This window comes from Pyrgilauda ruficollis, unplaced genomic scaffold, assembly GCF_017590135.1.
Source record: "Pyrgilauda ruficollis isolate IOZ18807 unplaced genomic scaffold, ASM1759013v1 scaffold184, whole genome shotgun sequence".
In the NCBI taxonomy this organism is placed as follows: domain Eukaryota; kingdom Metazoa; phylum Chordata; class Aves; order Passeriformes; family Passeridae; genus Pyrgilauda; species Pyrgilauda ruficollis.
In genome coordinates, this window is record NW_024517429.1 from 325,053 (window position 1) to 344,048 (window position 18,996).

Genomic DNA, 18,996 nt, shown 5'->3' on the forward strand with positions numbered 1-18,996 from the left:
ATGGAAAGATAGAACTTTTTCTAAATATTTTGAAGATAGTGGGAAACCCATGAAGATGGACTAGAATAAAATCCTTCCCTCTTCTTCAGTTATAATGTCAGCAGTGGTAAAGCTAGTGATGTATAATATGAATTCCATTAAAGTATATGAGTTTAGTAAGATGATACAATATCCAAAAATTCCATGTGGGTGAAGATGTTGCTTTAAAGATCACAAAGATCTTTACTTTACTAACAAGACTATAATGTCTCTTCAAAGGATTTACTTGTGTCTAGTTCTTAGAGATGGAAATTAGCAAACTGGATAGCCTGCTTGAAGAAAACCATTTTATTTCTAGTGATACCAAGGGAAAATCAAAGTACAAAAGAGGTTATGAAAAGTAAGAGGATATATTTTTCTCTAAGTACTTTATTTGATAGTATTAACTTGTTTTATTAGCAATTTGCTCTAATACAGTCTTAATGTAGTACAATAACTGTGTTTGGTTTTGTTAATGCCACTGAAATCAGTAATGAGATCTGAGGGTTTTATTTCATTCTAGTTAATAAGTGTTGGTTTGTTGCAATAGAAAATATGACATCAGTCATTTATATTAGGCTAGTGCAGAAATGTTAGCACTTGTTTTAACATATGCAATACAGTTTGAATTTGTGAAAGAGGAACCTTTTATGTGAGAAACGCCTGCAAATATTTCATGTGGAAGCAACTATATGGTCTATTTTTCATTCCTACATCCTTATATTTCACAGGAACTTACATGCAACTAAAAGTCTGTTCAAAGTAGGAATGCTTTTGTTTTATTTCCAGCAGAGCTTTGTTTGTTTTTAAATGAGAAGAAACACCACAGTAACAAACTGATTCTCTGAGAAGCTCAAGTTAGTTGCAGTTAGTTGACAGCTTCACTCTAAACAAAAATGTTCTTGCTTTTATAAAAAGAAACAAAAGTCTTTGCAAAGAACTTTGAGCTTTGTTTTCTTACTGGTTCAATGTTCAGTTGAGAGGAACAGTGCAGGCACAGTTGGATTTTCCAGCATCTGAAATATCTGTTTTGTCAGACTCTTCAAGGTGTAAAGGGTACAGGCTGCCCTGTGCTGAGGCTTTGCTGAACTCAACTGGACTCAGCAGCTTGGAAGCACAGATAATAAATGTATGACTGCAAAAAGCCTTTGGACGGGATTCAGAGTGTTGCCTCATATGAGCCCTCAGTTGCTGTTCACCTCTGGTGGTGTCCAGCACTGAAGAACTTTGGATTGCTTTGACGTTCTGCACTAAAAAAGTCTCCAGTGCCAGCCGGGCCAACAATAGAGCTTGTCATTAACTTCCCCCTTAGAGGAGAAAGGGGGCCTTCCTGAGAGAGACATAGGGCTAGACCATGCTAAGAGGAAAAACTAAATGAATGGCTTAATAAAATTGGAAGTCTATGGTTTACATCTCCTAACACACATGGCTGGATTTTTCCTTTCTGTATGACTTTGATGCAAAACATATTTTCAGTCTCTACTGCTTTCAACCAGATATATAAGCTGCAATGGATTAGAAAATGCAAGAAAAATTATATTCTTCCTGGCCAAGCAGTTGCAATGGGACAGTAAATTCAGCATTAAGTGCAGAAACAGTAACTCTGTATCGCTTTCTTCCAAGAACTCTCACTAAAATAACATTTGTCTGGCAACTCATTTTCATTTACTAGGTTATTTTTAGTAGGTCTGAGAAATATAGTCACTTGTGAAATAGGCCATAATAATGCAGTGTGTTTGCACAGTGCAATGCCAGTCCAAATTATGTATAAAACATTAGGAAATAAATGTAGGATTTCACAATCTGTTTGTCGTGGACATGCCTTTTATAAAGTCTTCCTCCATGCTGTGCACTTTGTCATTTATATTTGAATGAAATGCAGAGTGTGTTTCTGTGTAGACATGTACCTATACACATACAGAGATCAGTGCAAAAATTAAATACAAATGTAGTTGAGCATGCAAGAGTAGTGCAAAATATGCATTTGTATTAGGTGTCCTATTAATAGTGTGGGGTTTAAAATATGCAATTGGACATGGTAGTATCCACACTGCTTTTGCTTGTATTAAGCCATGAGCAGTATTAGCTGTCACCTTTCGTGTTTGTTTGTTCACATATTTATTTATTTAGTTTCCATTTCTAGCAATTTTTTTTAGAAGTTTATGAGTGTTGTTAGCAGCCCTGGGTCAAGTGGTTTTTCAGTTTAGATTGTGTCTCTGTTGGCTTGAGATTTCTGAATCTTTAAGTTGTTCAGTAATTTTTTTGTGTTCTCATCTTGGTTATTACTAAATACTGAGATGATACAATTGGCTAGAAAAAAGCTACCAGAAAGTTTAGTCATGATTTATTGAGGAATTGTCCTTAATTATTAGTCTGAAGAATGACTTAGTCATAATCATTCAATATTTTAATTTTCTCAGAATGGAGTCATGTGTGTGCTACCAGAACAAATGTTTTGCTGATGGGTTGGAATGGAAGAGCAGGCATGCAAAGACTTAGAATTTAAATTCAAGTATTGGCAAAAGAAGTGGTTTCTGTAGGACCAGTGTTTATCTGTTTTAATTTTTTTTGTTTTAATGTGTACAGGAGAAAATTATCTATAAGTCTTTTCAAGTAACTTTTCTTTTTATAAATAATTTTGAAAAATCCTATATTGTTCTTAGATATGGGTCTTACTTCATGTATGCACACGGAGGAGGGCTTTAGTGGTTGATTTAATTCTAGCTGACTTTTTCTGTTGTACCATTTATGCAAAAGTGTAACTTTTTTTCTATCTAAACTGTGGGAAGAATATTAATAACTAATTCTGCATTTACCTGGATAATTTGCATACATTTATATTGTATGGTAAATCACATGCAAACCTACAGGGGAAAGGCTGAGCTCTTCTAACAACTAATAGGCTATTTTTTTCTTCTTACTTGCACAAATTGAGAAATATTGCCTGTGGCAAACATAATGGAAAACTGCGTTTTTAATGCTCTCACACATACTCATTTCTGTACAAAGAAAGAAGCAGATGACTCTTCTTAAAACTTTTTAAAGCTCTGTAGCTGACCCAGGATATTTGATGTTAAAGTACCTCAGGTTGGTGGAGTTATGATTTGCAGGTTGTATAAGGTTACCTGGGTATTGGATTTGAGTAATGGGAGTGCTACTGTGCCTGAAAGGCCTAGAGGCAAATCACAGCTATAAGTATTTTCTCCTGAAGAGATTGTCTGTAAATTGCAGGCCTAAGAGAGTGCAAGAACTGCCTAAACATGGGTTTCTGATCTCCAACATCTAGTATCTTGTGTACTAGGTTGCTGCAGGTTCTCTCCTTGTCATATTTCTCCAGGTGCTTACAGAAGTTATGTATACAACCCTTTTGACTGGGTAGTAAGTGTTCGGTATTTACTTAAGCTATATGCACGTTGCATCTCGATTTATTGTGCTGGAAAGTTCAGAAATGATGCTCTGTTGGCTTCTGAAACAATACTTGGCAGTCTGTTCAGTGGTTGTGGTTGGGAAGCACTTATCAGAGCCAGAGTTTGGGTAACAGAGGGTTCTAGTAATTGTACATCTGCAATGAACTGAGGTGAGATTTCTCAGGCATGATTGAGGCATGATTTCTCAGTTCTTGCCTACAAGGAAACCCTGTTTGCTGCATTTCCTAGCAGACAGAAGAAAACAGATCACATTTTTCTAAAATGCAGTGAGAACATTGCCTTGTCTCCTGTGTTTCACAAACAGTACTTTATAATCTCTTCGGACAATATTCCAAGTGAACTGGTGATAGAAATTAAAATACAAAATAATAAGAGAATTGCCATCTGCAGAGTATCTGCAGTGGAATGGGGAGGGTGTTGTGTTGCATAGGGAAAGGATGTTCTTTACCACTGTCCCCACATTGTAAAAAAAGGTGCCGTTGGAGTGCCTCAGATAAATGGAGTGCTGGTTCTAACTGAACCAGTTTCGCTTGCTAATAAGGCCCACAGTGGCTTGTGCCATGAATGTTAAATGTCTTTGTAGTGCTAAAGGAGGATTTGAACTGCATTTGTGATTCCTTTTTTTTCTCTGTATCTGGACTTGCATTTTAGGGAAAAGTGCAGTCCTGTAATTAGAAAGTCAAGAATGAATGAGGAGGCAAGCAGAGACTGATTACATGTGAATATCAATAAATAGGATGGTTGAGACATTTTAAATGTGGCATCCTGATAAGTTGCTTTTAGGTTAGAAACTTAGCCTCAGGTATTTGCCAGTGAAACTGTCGCCTCTCTTAGGAAAGGAAATAATTGCTGCTTTTGTCACATCAATAGGAGGTCCTGATAACGAAGTTACTTTTGAAATTTTAATTTATTTATTTTTTACGTTTACTTTTTAATTAGCTTATTTTGTATGCTGATTGTTTCATATCTTGATAACTCCTTTAATAGTTTTGGGGATTTATCATAGTAAATTGAACTGCGTAACTGTTTTCTGTATATGCTACTTTTTTATTCTCTAGCTGCTGCTTTCTGCAGTCATTTAATAATTCTGCGAATTGTTACTAGGCTGAGGAAGGACTTAACCTGTTATTTATATCTAATATATTAATAAAGTACCATGTACTTAGGAGGGAGATGAGGGAGTTGTATAAATTTGTTTTTTTTAATTTAAATATAGCTAGTGAATATGGAAATATTTATGGTTTGGCTGTAGGTGAGGAGTGAGTAATTTTTATCGCTCTCTTTCCTTTCCTTACAGGGTATAAAAATGGTAACCAGAAGCATTTCAGAGACGAGAAGTTTTCCCGTCTAATTTGTCATTATAGGCTGTTTTCAGTTCCAGCTTGCACTTAGTCCTGTGTGCAGTAGTTCATTGTACATTTTTTCATTCCTTGTTCCACTAATGTCAATGGAATTCTCATCTGAAGAATACAGAGCTCATGACTTAAATTTCTTCTCAACTGTGGAATTTTCCTATTTAAAAAATAATGAAGATATCAAACTGGTTATTTTTATAATAATTGAGATGTTTTCATATATCTTGTGATTTCAGAGGGGTTTTAGTGTTGACTTTCTTCTCACCCAAGTCTTTGTGTAACCATGAGGTCTAAAACATTTTTTTAAGAGTGAGACCCAGGAGATTTTTCATGAAGTTGCTGGCAAAGGTGAGGTAGGGCAGTGTAAGTGGGAAGTATCATAGGAATTGTAATAACATGTAGGAACTAGCAACACTTCAGAGTTCCTCCTCTGTTTTCAATTGTGATTCTTCCTGACACAAACTAAACCAGTCAGATATTTTCTAGACTAATACAATTAATGAAAAAATAAGTGGATATAACATATTTTGCTCTTTTTAAGGGAGTTTTTTCACAGGTTTCTTTTTTGTTTTGCACCAAGGAATCAACTGCCTTTTTTTTTTTCCTGTGGAAATTCTGGCTTTTGAAATGGAAAGTGTTACTTCGGACAGGTTCCATTAGCTTCTTGCTCTCAGAACTGGCCTGTATTTTATAGCTAATATCATCTTTAAAATGGGCAAATAGAAAAGCCTTGTACCAAAGCCTTAGGGTCCAACCTGATTTCATTCAGGAAGGAGAAAGAAATTGCTTGTTGTACCTTCCTTCTGAAGGTGTAAAACACTGACTAAAGAGGAATCTTTATGAGTTTACAGAAAACATTGAAAATACATAATTTCCCTGGAATGAAGAAAAGCACTATTTCAAATTTCTTGCTAAGACTGTGCCGGTTTCTGGAATGATGATTTAAGTGCAACTGTTATGGTTGTAATAGGACAGTTCTTCATGATATACTCTACAGTTGCAAGAGAATGTAAAGACTGGTGGGAAGTATTTCAACAGTGAATAAATTTATTTTTTTTGTCTCTTTTGTCCCATTTATTTTTTAATATGGCAAATCACTAGGTGTTATTTGCTCCTATGCGTGTGTAAATATTATGTGAACATATGAACTTCAGTGTACTAAGCATTAGTTTTCCGTACTAAGCATTAATTTTCTGTTTTCCCAGAAAGAATAGATTTTATTCCCAGATGGGATATTATTAGCTTCTAGCTATCCTAGCTAGTCAGGTATTCTAGTTAGTCACTGACTAACAGAGTATTCTAATAAACAGCAGCTTAAATAAACAAAACATGCTTATTTTATGGACATAAGCAAGAGCAGGTAAGCATTAAAGCAAAAACTTGACTTTAAATAAATATGTGCCATAATGTACCTCTGAAATAATTTCTGGGCATAAAAAATCTGTCAGTGATAAATTTACTATAGGCATTCAGTTCAGTCATACTGGAAATGTGATTTTCACCTCTATCCTAGTCATTTGGTAATGATTATAGTACTCTTACCTTTTGAGAAATCTACAACTGCCTGTTTAGTCCTAACAAAGTAACTAGCCAGTTGCATATATTCAGTAAAAGTCACCAAAATGACATAATTTCCTGAAGATAGCCACAGAGTGCAATATTGTGCCCCAAATAACACACCAGTTACTGCAAACTCAATGGAGGGAAATTTTCTGACTTGGTAAGATGCTACAGTCAAAGGCAGTTGTTAACTGCTTGGCAGTGTGGGACGAGAGCATCATTTCTACATGCTTTTTGTTTTGACTAAAAGAGGGGAACAATTTTTCAACAAAATTCAAAATGCAGAATCACAGCATGAACTGTATTAGATTCTTTACTTGGCTCCTTTTTTGTGGTTGCACTGAATTTGCTAGTTCTTGGTAAGTTTTAGGAAAAATTGGATGCCTGTCCTGCAAGCACATCATCGAAGACTTAGGAAATTTATTTCAAATTAGTTGAGGAGCCATTCTGTTGTAAGCTTAACATGAAGACAAAGAGTTCATATGTCTATGTATAAGTTGTTTTAGTTGTTTGTCACACACAAGGACATGAATGAAATAAGGGTAAACAGAGGAAACTAACATCTTGTCAGGCCAATCATCTTTCCCAGTAGTGGCCATTTAATGCAAAATGCAATTCATTCTGCCCTAATACGTAGATGTTGAATGCAATGAAAGAAAAGGTCCTCTTCAGTGCTTCAGGTAATATTTTTAACAATAGATCTTGAGGCATTTTCAAGAAAAAAAATGTGAATGGTCTTTTACAATGAAGATTTCATGCCCAAGTCAAGTTACTTGATTGTGTATGTTGAATTGTGGGCCAGTGTACAATATCAGAATTGCAGATACTGAGGAAATTTACTGGTGTGTAAATGTTGGCAGACAGATACCCTCATGGGCCCAAGGGATACCCTCATGGTGAGAGGCAGGCATATTTCCCTATTACTTTGTATTTTGAGGCAAGAATGGTTATAGAAAGGAAGTTATTACAATAGCACTTTTTTCTGTGAAATCAGTAGATGTTGCCACTAGACTTTTGTGGGTGACCTTTTGCATTAGGGCTAGACATATTTCCACTTAATTTTTTTCTCCTAATACAGTTAGTATTCTTAAAAATTAAATACTTTTATTATTATGAGGAAATTATGAGGGAGGGCAGAAAGTAGGAATAAATTGATTTTGTTTTGTTAGCTATATAACAAAGGGATCATGTTTTGACTGAAGTAGATAAGTATTTCCTCAATAAAGACCGATGCATATGGAGACTGAGTTTGCTGTAAAATTTAATGGTGTGTGTTTCTACGTTGATGGAATATATAGATACTTCCATTTTTACCACTGTCATCTTTGTTGTAATTTTTTTTTTCATCCCTTTTTGGATTGTGGAAGACTATGGTCTAAAATTTCAAGGTTAGCTTTTCTCTGAGTATTCTGTATTCTGACGTATTTTTTCAATGTGGACACATGCATTATAGCAAAAACCATATTAAACAAACGTTCAAGAAGAAGGTATGGAAAGGTGAAAGGCGGTAATGAGACATTGAAAGTAGCATGTTCTTCACTTCATCCATGTAAAATGATAAAGAAATTAATTTAAATAAAATCTACAGTTATTATATGCTTTTGGATAATCAAGCCACTTTGTGCACTTGAAGTCCTTATGTTCAGGGATTGAAGTGTGTCCAGTCCTTCAGATGAAGGAAAGAGAAAGAATATTTTATTTCAGCACAAAAGATATTGTGGATTTTCACTCTCTTACTCTTCCACTTACTTTTCCTTTTTCTTCATTTTATAGCTTCTGTGATCCCAGATAATGGAAGGAGATCCTGCCTAAAGCTTAAGGTGTTTGTGCGACCAGCAAGTAAGTTCTTCAGATTAAGATTTTGAGGGTGGCTTTCTAGCACCTGCTTTACTGTGCAGTCTAGTAAATAATAAATTCATCCTTTTTACGGTTAAATCTTGTATCTGTTCTCTACATACAGCAATGTTTGTGTTATGGTTTTCATTGTATTTTCTTATCATTTTTCATAAAGTTTTGTTTGAATTACTTAGCAGTTGCTAGCTTGTTGTTTCTTGAACTTTGTACAAATGGAAGACTTTTACTGGCATTTGGACAAGTGCCACAGACTTTAAAATATGGATATGCCTAATTATGTATAGTAAATAGAGAGAAAAAAAAAAGAGGGAAAAAAGGAAAGTGGGGAGTGTAAGGGTGTTTGACTAACGTATTTGGCTGTTATCTCTATTTTTGTTATAGACAGCTGTATGAAAACTATAGGTGTTCATGATCGTGTTTTCGATGTTAACGACAAAGTAGAAAATTCATTAGAACCAGCAGGTTAGTATGCTTAGAGAATCTCTTTTAACAAATGCATGTATCCCTCTGGTGCTTCAGTACTTTATTTCCTCTTCTCTCTGCATGCTTTGCATGGTACAACTGCCCTGCTTTTGCACATTTCTAGCAGTGCTAATACAGCCTGTGGTATACTTCCTGTATCCTTGTTTAATTCAGGGAAGTAAAAATGTTGCTTTGTGTGGGTTTTTTTGGGGTGACATGATTTAGCAAAATTTGGTGTGTGCCAGTGTAAAATTTCTGCTGGCATACTGGAGCCACTGGCCCATTCAAGCCAAACACTCAGCATATTGGCAACACACTCTATTTGCTAATTGGACCCAAAGTTTTAGAAATAAATTCAATGGGCGCACTTCATTTGTTAGGTGGTTTCAAAAGATTTTCAGAAAAACAGGACCACTTCTTGTTGAATGCCAGTGCATGACACAGGTATGCAACTGAGTTTTTGTGTAAAAAGAAACTAGTCCTTTAAAATTTTATATAGTAGTATATGTACTTCGTTAGGCAAAGTATCATTTTACATATGTGCATGTGCACACACTCACAAACACTGATATGTAGGTAAATTTATAAATATAAATTTCTCTCCTGCTTTTATTGAAGGAAACTGAAGCTTTGGGGGGCTTTTCTTGCAAAATACTGTCTTAGGGATAAGGATTTTCTTCATCTGCCCAGGGAAAAGTTACATTAACTTGCACCATCAATCAAGCTACAGTGTCTCCATGTGGGAAGTGCATATGTATTGTTTGTGTGACTGAAGCTTGTGACAGATAGAAGTGTATATAATTCTAGGGGTATGAACAACCCAAACAACTTAAAAGGAGTTAAAATTAGGTAGGTATGTAGGAAAAATATTTGCAGTAGTGGTAGACCTGTTCATTTTACCTACACCATACTTACGTGTTGTATTAAAGCCTCAGTAATGAAAATAAATAGTCAAATACACAAATAATATCAGAAAATATTACACATGTATCACTTAGTACATACCCTAAAGAACAGGTTACTGAGATTTTTTTCTCTTACATTCATTATTTGAATGTGAAGCAACATTCTCTTTGCATATAAAACAACATGAATTTTTTTCTTTTTTACATACAGATCCTTTAATTAAAATTCATTCATTATACATAAGTATAATAAGGCTTTTACAATTTAGCTGATTTAAATGATTTACCTATGGATAAATGATAGAATTTATTATTTTTCTTTAGAATAGTTGTCAGCTCTTTCCTAAAAATTTGGAGTTTGTGAATCAAAGATGTTTTCTAAGTAAATCTAAATGCAAGGATAATGCACTTACATTGGCTGTATTTATACAGTAGCAGCATTTTGTACAGAAGACACTAGGATGTTCTCTCACTGTCTCTACCTATGAATTTGAAATTCAGTGCACTTTTTTACATTTTGTGATTTGATCAACATGGTCTAATTAATGTGCCTGATACTGCTTGCAAAAGAGATCATCTCTTCTGATTAATACATGTCTGATTTTGGTAAATTTGATAAATTTTTGTTTCAGCAGTGTTTCTCAGTTCCTACTGATTGGCTATAACTAGCTAACATCATCACAAAATCATTAGAAAGCAGCAGGCAAACCAGGCAAGCAAAATCAAACAAAGAGCATCCTGCAGTCTGAGATTAAATACTGTTTGTGTTACCAGGGGGAAATAATAGCTTTAATGAAAAGGTTTGGTACCACAAAATTCCCACTCCTGATATCAATGTATATTTGTATTATTAATTGGGCCAGTCACCATTAGATAATCAGTCACTCTGAGATGTGCCAACTGCTGTCACATTTCTCTGTTGTTGGCCTGTTAGGGTTGCTACTGTCTTGGTGGATCTTGTTGCATGTGTTCTGTCTCATGTACTAATTTACCTGTCTCTGACGAGCATCTTCTGCTTCTGTGCTCTCCCTTAGCCTGTCACGGTCTTCTTCCACAGTAGACACAAGAATCAGGAGGCAGGAGGGTCATGTTCAGCAGATTACTCACTGTCATCTTTCTTGTAAAAATCACCATTTGTGTGATTTTTGAACCCTTGTAATTTCACTGGTTTTGTTCAGAAATTTGTAGGAATCTACAGTGATTGCACTTTCGCAAGTGGTGGAAGTAATTGTCTCTATTCCTATTCCGTCCTTTCTGTTTCTTCTTAATAATTAAAAAGAAAAAGTCCTTAAACAAAAATAGCAGCTGTGCATGTCTGAAAATTATACCTGAAGCATGTGATATAAGGCTGTGTGATCTGAAAAATTCATGGCTGTCAAAATATATTTTTCTGTACTGCTGGTATTCCCATTGTTTAGTAGTGACCTTCTGGATTTTACTCAGGAATCTTTTCTTCTTCATCAATTGTCTTCAGTGTTTCAAATGAAGCAAACCCTTTTCCCCAAGCCTTAAAGGCTGTGCAGTTATGACTCTGCACCTCCAAGGAAAATCATATTGGTAAAGTGATTTTCATAACTGAAGATTAATCGTGTTCTAATATATGAGTGCAGAAACCTTGCAAGAGCATTGAGAGAAAACCCAGATGATTTCTCAAAAGGAATCCCGTAATGTTACTTGGAAATTAATTCTTCTGTGAAGAATGGCTTTATAAAAATGGCATCATAGAATGTCTCCATATTTTTCATTTAAGAGAAGTAATCTTTTTAGCTTAGTGCTTTTTCATTGAGTTAGTAGTCAGTGTTCCAGTCATGGCAGTATCTGATAGTCAGTGAGAATGAGGATTTATTGCTGCTATATACTAGTTCTGCCCTATTGTGTTTTAGCGCTGACTCACTGATGTAATTAGGCCAAAATTGTTGACATTCAGTGTTGAAAATTCAAACTTATTTGCAATTCTAGAGGTAGAAGGTATTATTCTCCTCTGTAGTTTTAGTTCATCAGCAGTGAGTAAATGTTTCTAAAATAGTAAGAGCTAACTTTAAATATATGAAAGGAGGCAGAACTGGCAACACAGGTATTTTTTCCCTGTGACTTCTTAAATACGTTTTAATTGAGAAGCAAGCTTTTGTGAAGTACTCTATTGTCATTGCCTTGTCACCATAGTGCAAGGCTGTAACTCAGAAGTGAAATGTGAAACAGCTTTTGGTGTTGATGATTACTGAATATAGCATTTTCAGAAGCCAGCGTTCAGTGATATTTTTAGATTCCTTTGGAATAATTCTGGAGGAAAAGATAACCACCTTATTTGGGTCCAATATGCTGGGAGGGTCTCCTTGCCTTACATGGTGCGGAACTGCAACTTAAGCCATTCCAGACAGACTTTGCCACTGACGCCACAGAATCACAGAATGGGTAAGGTGGAAGGGGCCACTGGAGGTCATCTAATGCAACCTCTGTACAAAAGCAGGTCCCCTAGAGCATGGTACTAAGGGTTATGTCTAGATGGCTTTTGAGTCTCTCCAGTGAGGAAGACTCCACACCCTCTTTGGACACTGTTCAGTGCATAGTCACTTACACCGTGAAGTTACTCCTCTTCAGGTGTAACTTTCTGTGCATCAGTTTCTGCCCTTTGCCTCTTATGCTATTGCTTGGTACCACCAAGAAGAGACGTCTCTTTCTCATAAACATGAACATATTTACAGTTAATCAGTGCTTGCTTTTCATACTTTTGCCATGAGCAGCACTGAAAACCTGCCTTATGTGATTATAGCATCAGTTAGTGCTGGAGAAAGTGCATGTGATAAATTGCTAATTTGGTTTACTGTGCACCTTGCTGTGTAACTGAGCTGGGGCTGAAGAGCCTATTAACCTAAATTATGCTAAGTGCTCTCCTGATTTTGTGCTAGGTATCAAAGATATGAAACAGAGGGAGCTTGCCTGTGGCTAAAGCCAAGCAACATGAAAGGCTCCATGACAAAGCAGCATGGTGATCCCAGTATCCTGACTCCTGCTTCCCTTAGTGCCTCTAGCTGGAACTGTTCAGGTCTCACCCAATGTAATCTTGGCAGTGCAATTTTTTGAGATGGGACCTGAGACAGGAACATCATCGACATATGAATATCTCTTATAAAATAGGGAGCTTATTTCATTAAGTAGATGAGATACTATGCTTATTTCATTAAGTAGATGAGATACTTTGGTGTTCTAAAATAAACTTACAGATACATTTTGAGGCCACTTCACACTTCCTACAAAGGTTTGGCTTTTTCTTTTCATTTAGTAATGAAAAACAAGAGCTGATTTTTATGGCAAGCCATAGACTGATTGTTTTTGAATAGCTAAATTAGACAGCTTTGGATATGGAGGATATGGGGGGCTTTGCAGAGAAAAATACCACTGCTATAACAACACCAAAGTTGATTTGGACTTTGCCTATCTTTTCTATTTTATAAGCTCTGGCTTTTAGGCTGATCCTAAGTTTACAAAAAGTTAACAGGGTTTTCTTTATTATGTGTCATATATTTAGTATTTGTTACCTTGTTTTCTTCTGCCACTAATGCATAAGCATGTTTTCCTAACTCAGCTGGTTCTTTTTTCATTAGTTCTAGCAGCATATATGTAAATCTCTATTTTGTGTACCATGAAAGGTAGTGAGATTTTCCAGATTGAGTATATATTCTATAAGATTGGTGACTGTCATGTGTTAGCCTTTAAAATTTTATTTCAAGAAAGAAGGAGTGATCTTACATCTCCTGCTCATCCCCTGCTCATCCCTAGATGCAACATACTTCAGTGGAAATTTTGTGTATGGAAGGTGGGGGTCTATGCTTGGGCTTACAGGCTGTCATTTCAAATTCAGGAGCCAAAATCTGTAACTGAATAAGGAGACTAACTGCAAAATTAATTCTGGGCCTGTGCAACACTTTTGAAAATCAGGTGTTTTTATTTAGCTGCCTCCCAACTGATGTTGCTATCTAATGAGACATCCAAAGCTAGAACCACAGTGTTTTACTGAAAAGGAATCTTTCATTCCTCAATCTGCTGAAATCTGACTTACTTTCTATACTTCTGGTCTTCAATGGGAGTTTTGCCAGTAAGAAATGCAGGACTTGGCCCCGAGTTGGTTACATAATGAGGTATTACACGCTTGTGAAAGTCAATGACAGCACAAGGTTCATTGCCCTATTTCGTAAAGGCACTGAAATCTACTTCTAGTTGTCATCTCAGTGAGAGTTTATTAAGGATGCAAAGTCTCATTGGAATGTATGCTTTCTGTTTGAACAGATGATACCGTACATGAGTCAGCTGAGCCATCCCGTGGGGAGAACGCAGCACAGACACCAAGGATACCCAGCCAGCTTTTGGCAACTCTGTTGTTCCTCCTGGCAATGCTTTTGATATTATAGCACAGTATGCTCCGGCAACCTGTCACAGAAAATACCAGGGTCTTCAAACATCAAAGATCCACCTAACTGCTCATCCCAGGAAAGGGACTTCATTGTTTTTGCAGATGTCAAATTGTTATTTTTCCCTTTTCTTCTCCCTTTTAGCCTAAACTCAGCAAAAATTTGAAGGGGATAACTAGCTTCAGCACCCACCCCTACCTACCCTGTGACTTTCTTAACCCCTCCATATAAATAAAAGGACTCCAAATGAAAATGCCAAACTATAATAGTGACACTAGTGATTCTTACTTTCTTCTGCATTCTCCTTTAAGAAGTCACCTCTGTTAGCTCACTGTGTCATCCATATATGGACAAGAAAGTGTAGTGGCAGATGCAGTCAGTGAGGGGTAAGGAAAGAGAGTGAAAGCCTGGGAGAGTCTTTCTCTGTGATACAATATTTATGCCTTCTAGTTCAGCACTGTAAGATGGTCATGCATGTGTCACCATGTCAGGACTGGATGGGAGATATTAAGAATAGACATAACACCATTTCCTCCAGAAATGAACAGGCTTCTGAAAGGGGAAGATGATATTTCTTGTGGGTCTCTTGAAAAATCTTTGAGAGTAAAACTTTTGCTCACAAGTAGAAATGCTGTCTTTGGTGAGAGGAAAAAGTTAGTATTTAGGAATGTTAGCACACAGCAGGCAAGATCGGATTTAGGAAACTTCACTGGGGGTGTGAGTGCCTCTGTTATTTCGTTTTAAGGGGATAATGCACACCGGCTTATTTTATTTTAAAACAAATCACCGTGGTGCTAAAATTTTTTTCTTGAAATGCAGAGGCACTTTTGAGAATAAAGTGACCTTCCCCAGTGCTGACTTAGTAGCTGATAGCCTTGGATGCTGCTCTGGGTGTTAATACATGCTAAAAGAGGACATCGGTGCCAGGAGGAAACATGTTTGGGACATAGGATCTCCAGTGTTGTCTTGATTTGTCTCTCCTGTAAGTTCCTCAATCATGGGAATAAATCACATGTAGAAGAAGCCAGGGCAGTCTAATAGCATTGTTTGGTGGGGGAAAAGAAAAGTGTGGAATATAAATTCAATGTTGATTTTTTATCTTTTCCCCTTCCAGCACAGTGTGAAGAGTAGAGGAAACGTATTTATCAGCCGGCGATAAACTAGATGGGCTCCCAAAGACTTAACAAAATATTTTTTTAAAAATCCACTAGAATGGAAAACACATTATTTAGATATACTTTATGCTGAGAGTGAGTATATATACTTGTTCTATTTAAACGTGAGAGAAGTGGTAACCCTTGATGAAATTAGGAGTGACCCTGTTTAAGGAATCTGAGCCTTGACTAACAAAACTTTAAAAAGTAATTTGCCAGGAAGTGCAAGCCTTGGGTTATTTTTTGGCTAGGCTGCCATGAAATTCAGACTGCTAAGCATAATCAGTGAAACTTCAGACCCAGACTGAAACAGAGCTTTTCTGACAAAAGCTGTGGTAATTATCGTGAAACAAAACATGGAGCATATTCAAGCAAAACAAGATTTTTCTATATTAATTATGAAGAAAATTTCTGCCATAACAAAATTGAGTGATGCCATTAGTGGACACTATTTTATAGACTTTATATTTTTAAATGAAGAAAGGCCTTCCAGAAGTTGAGGCAGGAGAGGGGAAAATAAATTTGATATGTAAAGGGAGGTTTTATGCATGCTGAGCTATGACCTGGGCTTGCCTGATACCATACATGTTCATGAATACAGGACCTACAGGAGGAATGCAGGAAATTCACTTTAGTGTGAAGTGCACAGAATAAAGATACACAGTCCAAACAGTGAGGGAAGTCATCATCTTATTACAGGCTGTACGGTACTTTGCTCTCTTTAAGGTGTATATATTTGATACACTAATACTTTCTGTAGGTAGGAATTAAAAAGCTTTGGATGAGGTGAGCTTAATCAGAATGCACCTTATCAAATTGTTAACCAGCGTACAGATAATATTGCATGATGTGTAACCATATTAAAATGATTTACAGAAATTGCAGGCAGTCACACAGGTAGTGCAGATTTGATGTAGAAATGGTGACATTTGTCATCCTTTGTCTTTGAATGGCGTTGAAGACATCCATTTACCCACAGCAAAGGATTGTCACTAGTGTTACTCTTGGTGAAATTCAACCCTTCATGTTGTCCCAGAGCCTTGCTGCATATGTGAGGGACAACACAAGTGATGATCCCTGGGCTGCCCAGCATGGCTGGAAGGAGCATTCCAGGCACTGCCAGTTTCATACTTGATGGCATTAGGCAATCCCAGTCATACCAAATACATAAATGTTAGTGGGTTAGTGTTGCAAACCTCTGGATGCTTTAAGTGCAGATGTTGCTGAAAATCAAGGAGTTTGTTGCTCCCTTACTCTTCATCTGCCCCTGCTCAAGTCTGAGGTACTGATTCTCCCCAGCCATAGTGGGTTACTTGCACCCATGACCTGCACTCCTGGCTGCCAAGGGCATTGCAATGTGAAGCAGGCGAAATAGGGATCAGTCAGTTTAGTGGATACTGTGTATCCTTCAATAGAAAAGGTAACATTTCATGTTAGTTTAGAATATTGTTTTGTACTGTACTTACCTGGATGGCGAAGGAAAGACAAGTAAAACTTAAAGCTACATTCTTTAAATTCTGTATTATTAGCAACCTCTGTTGTATATAGTGTTTGATAATAAAGTATTAATTTGATTCTTATGTCTTTTGTAAGTGAGAACAATAGGCTTTCAGGATATTAAAATCACGTGTTGATAACAAGATTTCCAGGAGTTTTGAAGCATCAAGTGTGATCATGGCTGAGAACTGAGAGACAAGTGGCCATGACACTGCAGCATACAGGACTCATATTCAAAAATCGTTCATCTGTTGCAAGACTTCACAATGTCAAGACCTGGAACATGACTTTTGATGATCAAAGTTTTATCCTCCGTGTGTAAAGGTCTTATGTTGGAGCCCTGTGGTTTTTGTGTTAGTTTTGTTCTTTTGTATCATGTTTGTTTCTAAAAAGGCTTTGGGGATATAACAACTTTTCTGTTATTTTGTTTGTTTGTTTCTTTTTAATTAGGTTTTTTTTTCCTCCTCTTTTCCTTCTGGATTTGTTCCCATGAATAGTTTTTTCCAGAAGGGATCTTACCAGTGTCATGTGCGATATATGTATGTACTTGGTTCCAAAAGAACTAGAAGCAAATTTGGGAAGTACTGAGAGTAGTTGAGTGCATTGTTTCCTTTCCTCCATAATTATGAAAGGAAAATGGTAGTGTTTGTACCTGTTGATTCCCACCTCTAGCCCTCAAAACTGAACTTAATCCATTGCCTAATGAGTGCAATGGTTCAGCCACTTTCAGAGGTTTAGAGTATTAACTCTTACCCTCTTTTCATTACACTTGGATTTTGTAATCACCAGTTTTAATGTACAACCCTCCACACTTCTCTTCCCTCTTCCTGCCCTGCCTCCTCTCCCACCCTCCTCCTCTTTTAATTTGAAACTGTGAATGGGCAGATCTGCTTCTGGTCTGGCATCACTGAGTTTTTCCCATGCATTCGCCCTCGAGCTTCTCAGATGTGAGACAAATCTCCCTACAATAGGCTTGCTGCCATTGTCTGTACAGTTTAATATATGCTGGCATGTTGGAGGTTACCCATGAGTCTGCGAAAATCCACTTACCATGCTTACTCTTGACACCCCATTGAAGACATTCATTGTGTATGCATCTGGGTATGAAAGTCAGCTCAGTGTGATCCTGTGCTTGTACTGCCCTGCTTTGCAGTTTCTTTGCACTTACTCATTGAGTGCTGTTTTTGAAATGCTTACATTATATAAACTTAAAACGTTTAAAAAAAAAAATCCACCCAAACACCTTGCCCCATAAGATCTGTATTTGTATATACATGTGTCCGTACAATTATACTTAAATAAAATTAAAGATTTTCATCATTTTAATTGGTTCTTTTAGACTACATTTTTGTTTAATTAACTGCATTTTCATTTTGTGGGCTGCTTATACCTACCTTACCCAGAATCATAGAATGGTTGGGGTTGGAAGGGACCTTCAAAGGTCTTCTAGTCCAATGCCCCTGCAATGAGCAGGGATGTCTTCCACTAGATCAGGTTCCGCAGAACCCCATCCAAACTGACCTTGAATGTTTCCAGGGACAGGATAGGACTTGAGTATAAATGGGAATGGGTGAAAAATCCACTTTACGGGCACAACAACTGAGTACCTAGAGCTGTAACTACTAATGCCCTGGCAGATCTCTGCTCTTCACCCTTTTTAATGTGTTTAAAGCTCTTCCAAATACTTAAGAGGGTAAGAAGCTGTATCAGCCAAGTGCTAGTACATTACATCATCACTTTGCCCTGCTCTGGGCCTTGCAAATGATTTTCCTCCCTTGGGTAACAAGTGGTTGTAAGGTGCAACTCTTACTTGAAGAGTAGAGCCAGCCCCAGAGTTGTGCAAATAGGGCAGATGCAGTCCCCCTCTTCCCAGGATGTCTCTCAGACTGGCAAGGAAGTCTGAGAAGTGGCTTTGAAATATTAGCCATATCTTTCTTTACCAAAAAGGCTCAGAGCAGCTGAGCCTAATGAAAGGGAGAATTCATTAGGGGACCTTATGGAACCAAGGTGTCCTCCTGAAGGGAAGGGGTAGAAAAGTGGAAGCAAGAAACTGGATGGCTTTCTCCTTCTCCTTCCTTCCACCCTGCCCCCAGAGGCTGATACAGTAGTAACTCTCAAAAAGTACAGGATTGCATTGCTGTTGATTTGTGTTTCGTTCTGAAATAGTTGTCTTTGGCAGTGTCTGCTCACTACTCATATGATAGATTGAACCTGAGAATTTAGGTCATAAAAGGTGGGGAGTACATACCAAAACCTGTAGTACATGCACTGTGCTTTCAAAACTACTGCAATTACACTGTGTTAGCATTAAGCTTTTTATTATATTTAATTACTCGACAGGGCAACAAATACTAATT

The 18,996-nt window shown here is 37.0% G+C and overlaps 1 protein-coding gene across 2 annotated transcripts in view; it reads left to right on the forward strand.

Moving 5' to 3' along the window:
• EFNA5 (ephrin A5) overlaps positions 1 to 17,965 on the forward strand; it is a 205,243-nt gene extending 187,278 nt beyond the window's left edge. Inside the window, exons 3-6 of one of the 2 annotated variants that reach the window (XR_005954897.1) lie at positions 8,135 to 8,200; positions 8,597 to 8,677; positions 13,867 to 14,970; positions 15,103 to 17,965. Coding sequence is in view for 1 of the 2 variants with exons in the window: in XM_041464792.1 (XP_041320726.1) it covers positions 8,135 to 8,200; positions 8,597 to 8,677; positions 13,867 to 13,988 (269 nt within the window). In the remaining variant the exon portion in view is untranslated. Of the gene's footprint in view, positions 1 to 8,134; positions 8,201 to 8,596; positions 8,678 to 13,866 lie in introns of both variants that reach the window. The other variant, XM_041464792.1, reaches the window with a different exon arrangement.
• The last annotated feature ends 1,031 nt before the right edge of the window (positions 17,966 to 18,996 follow it).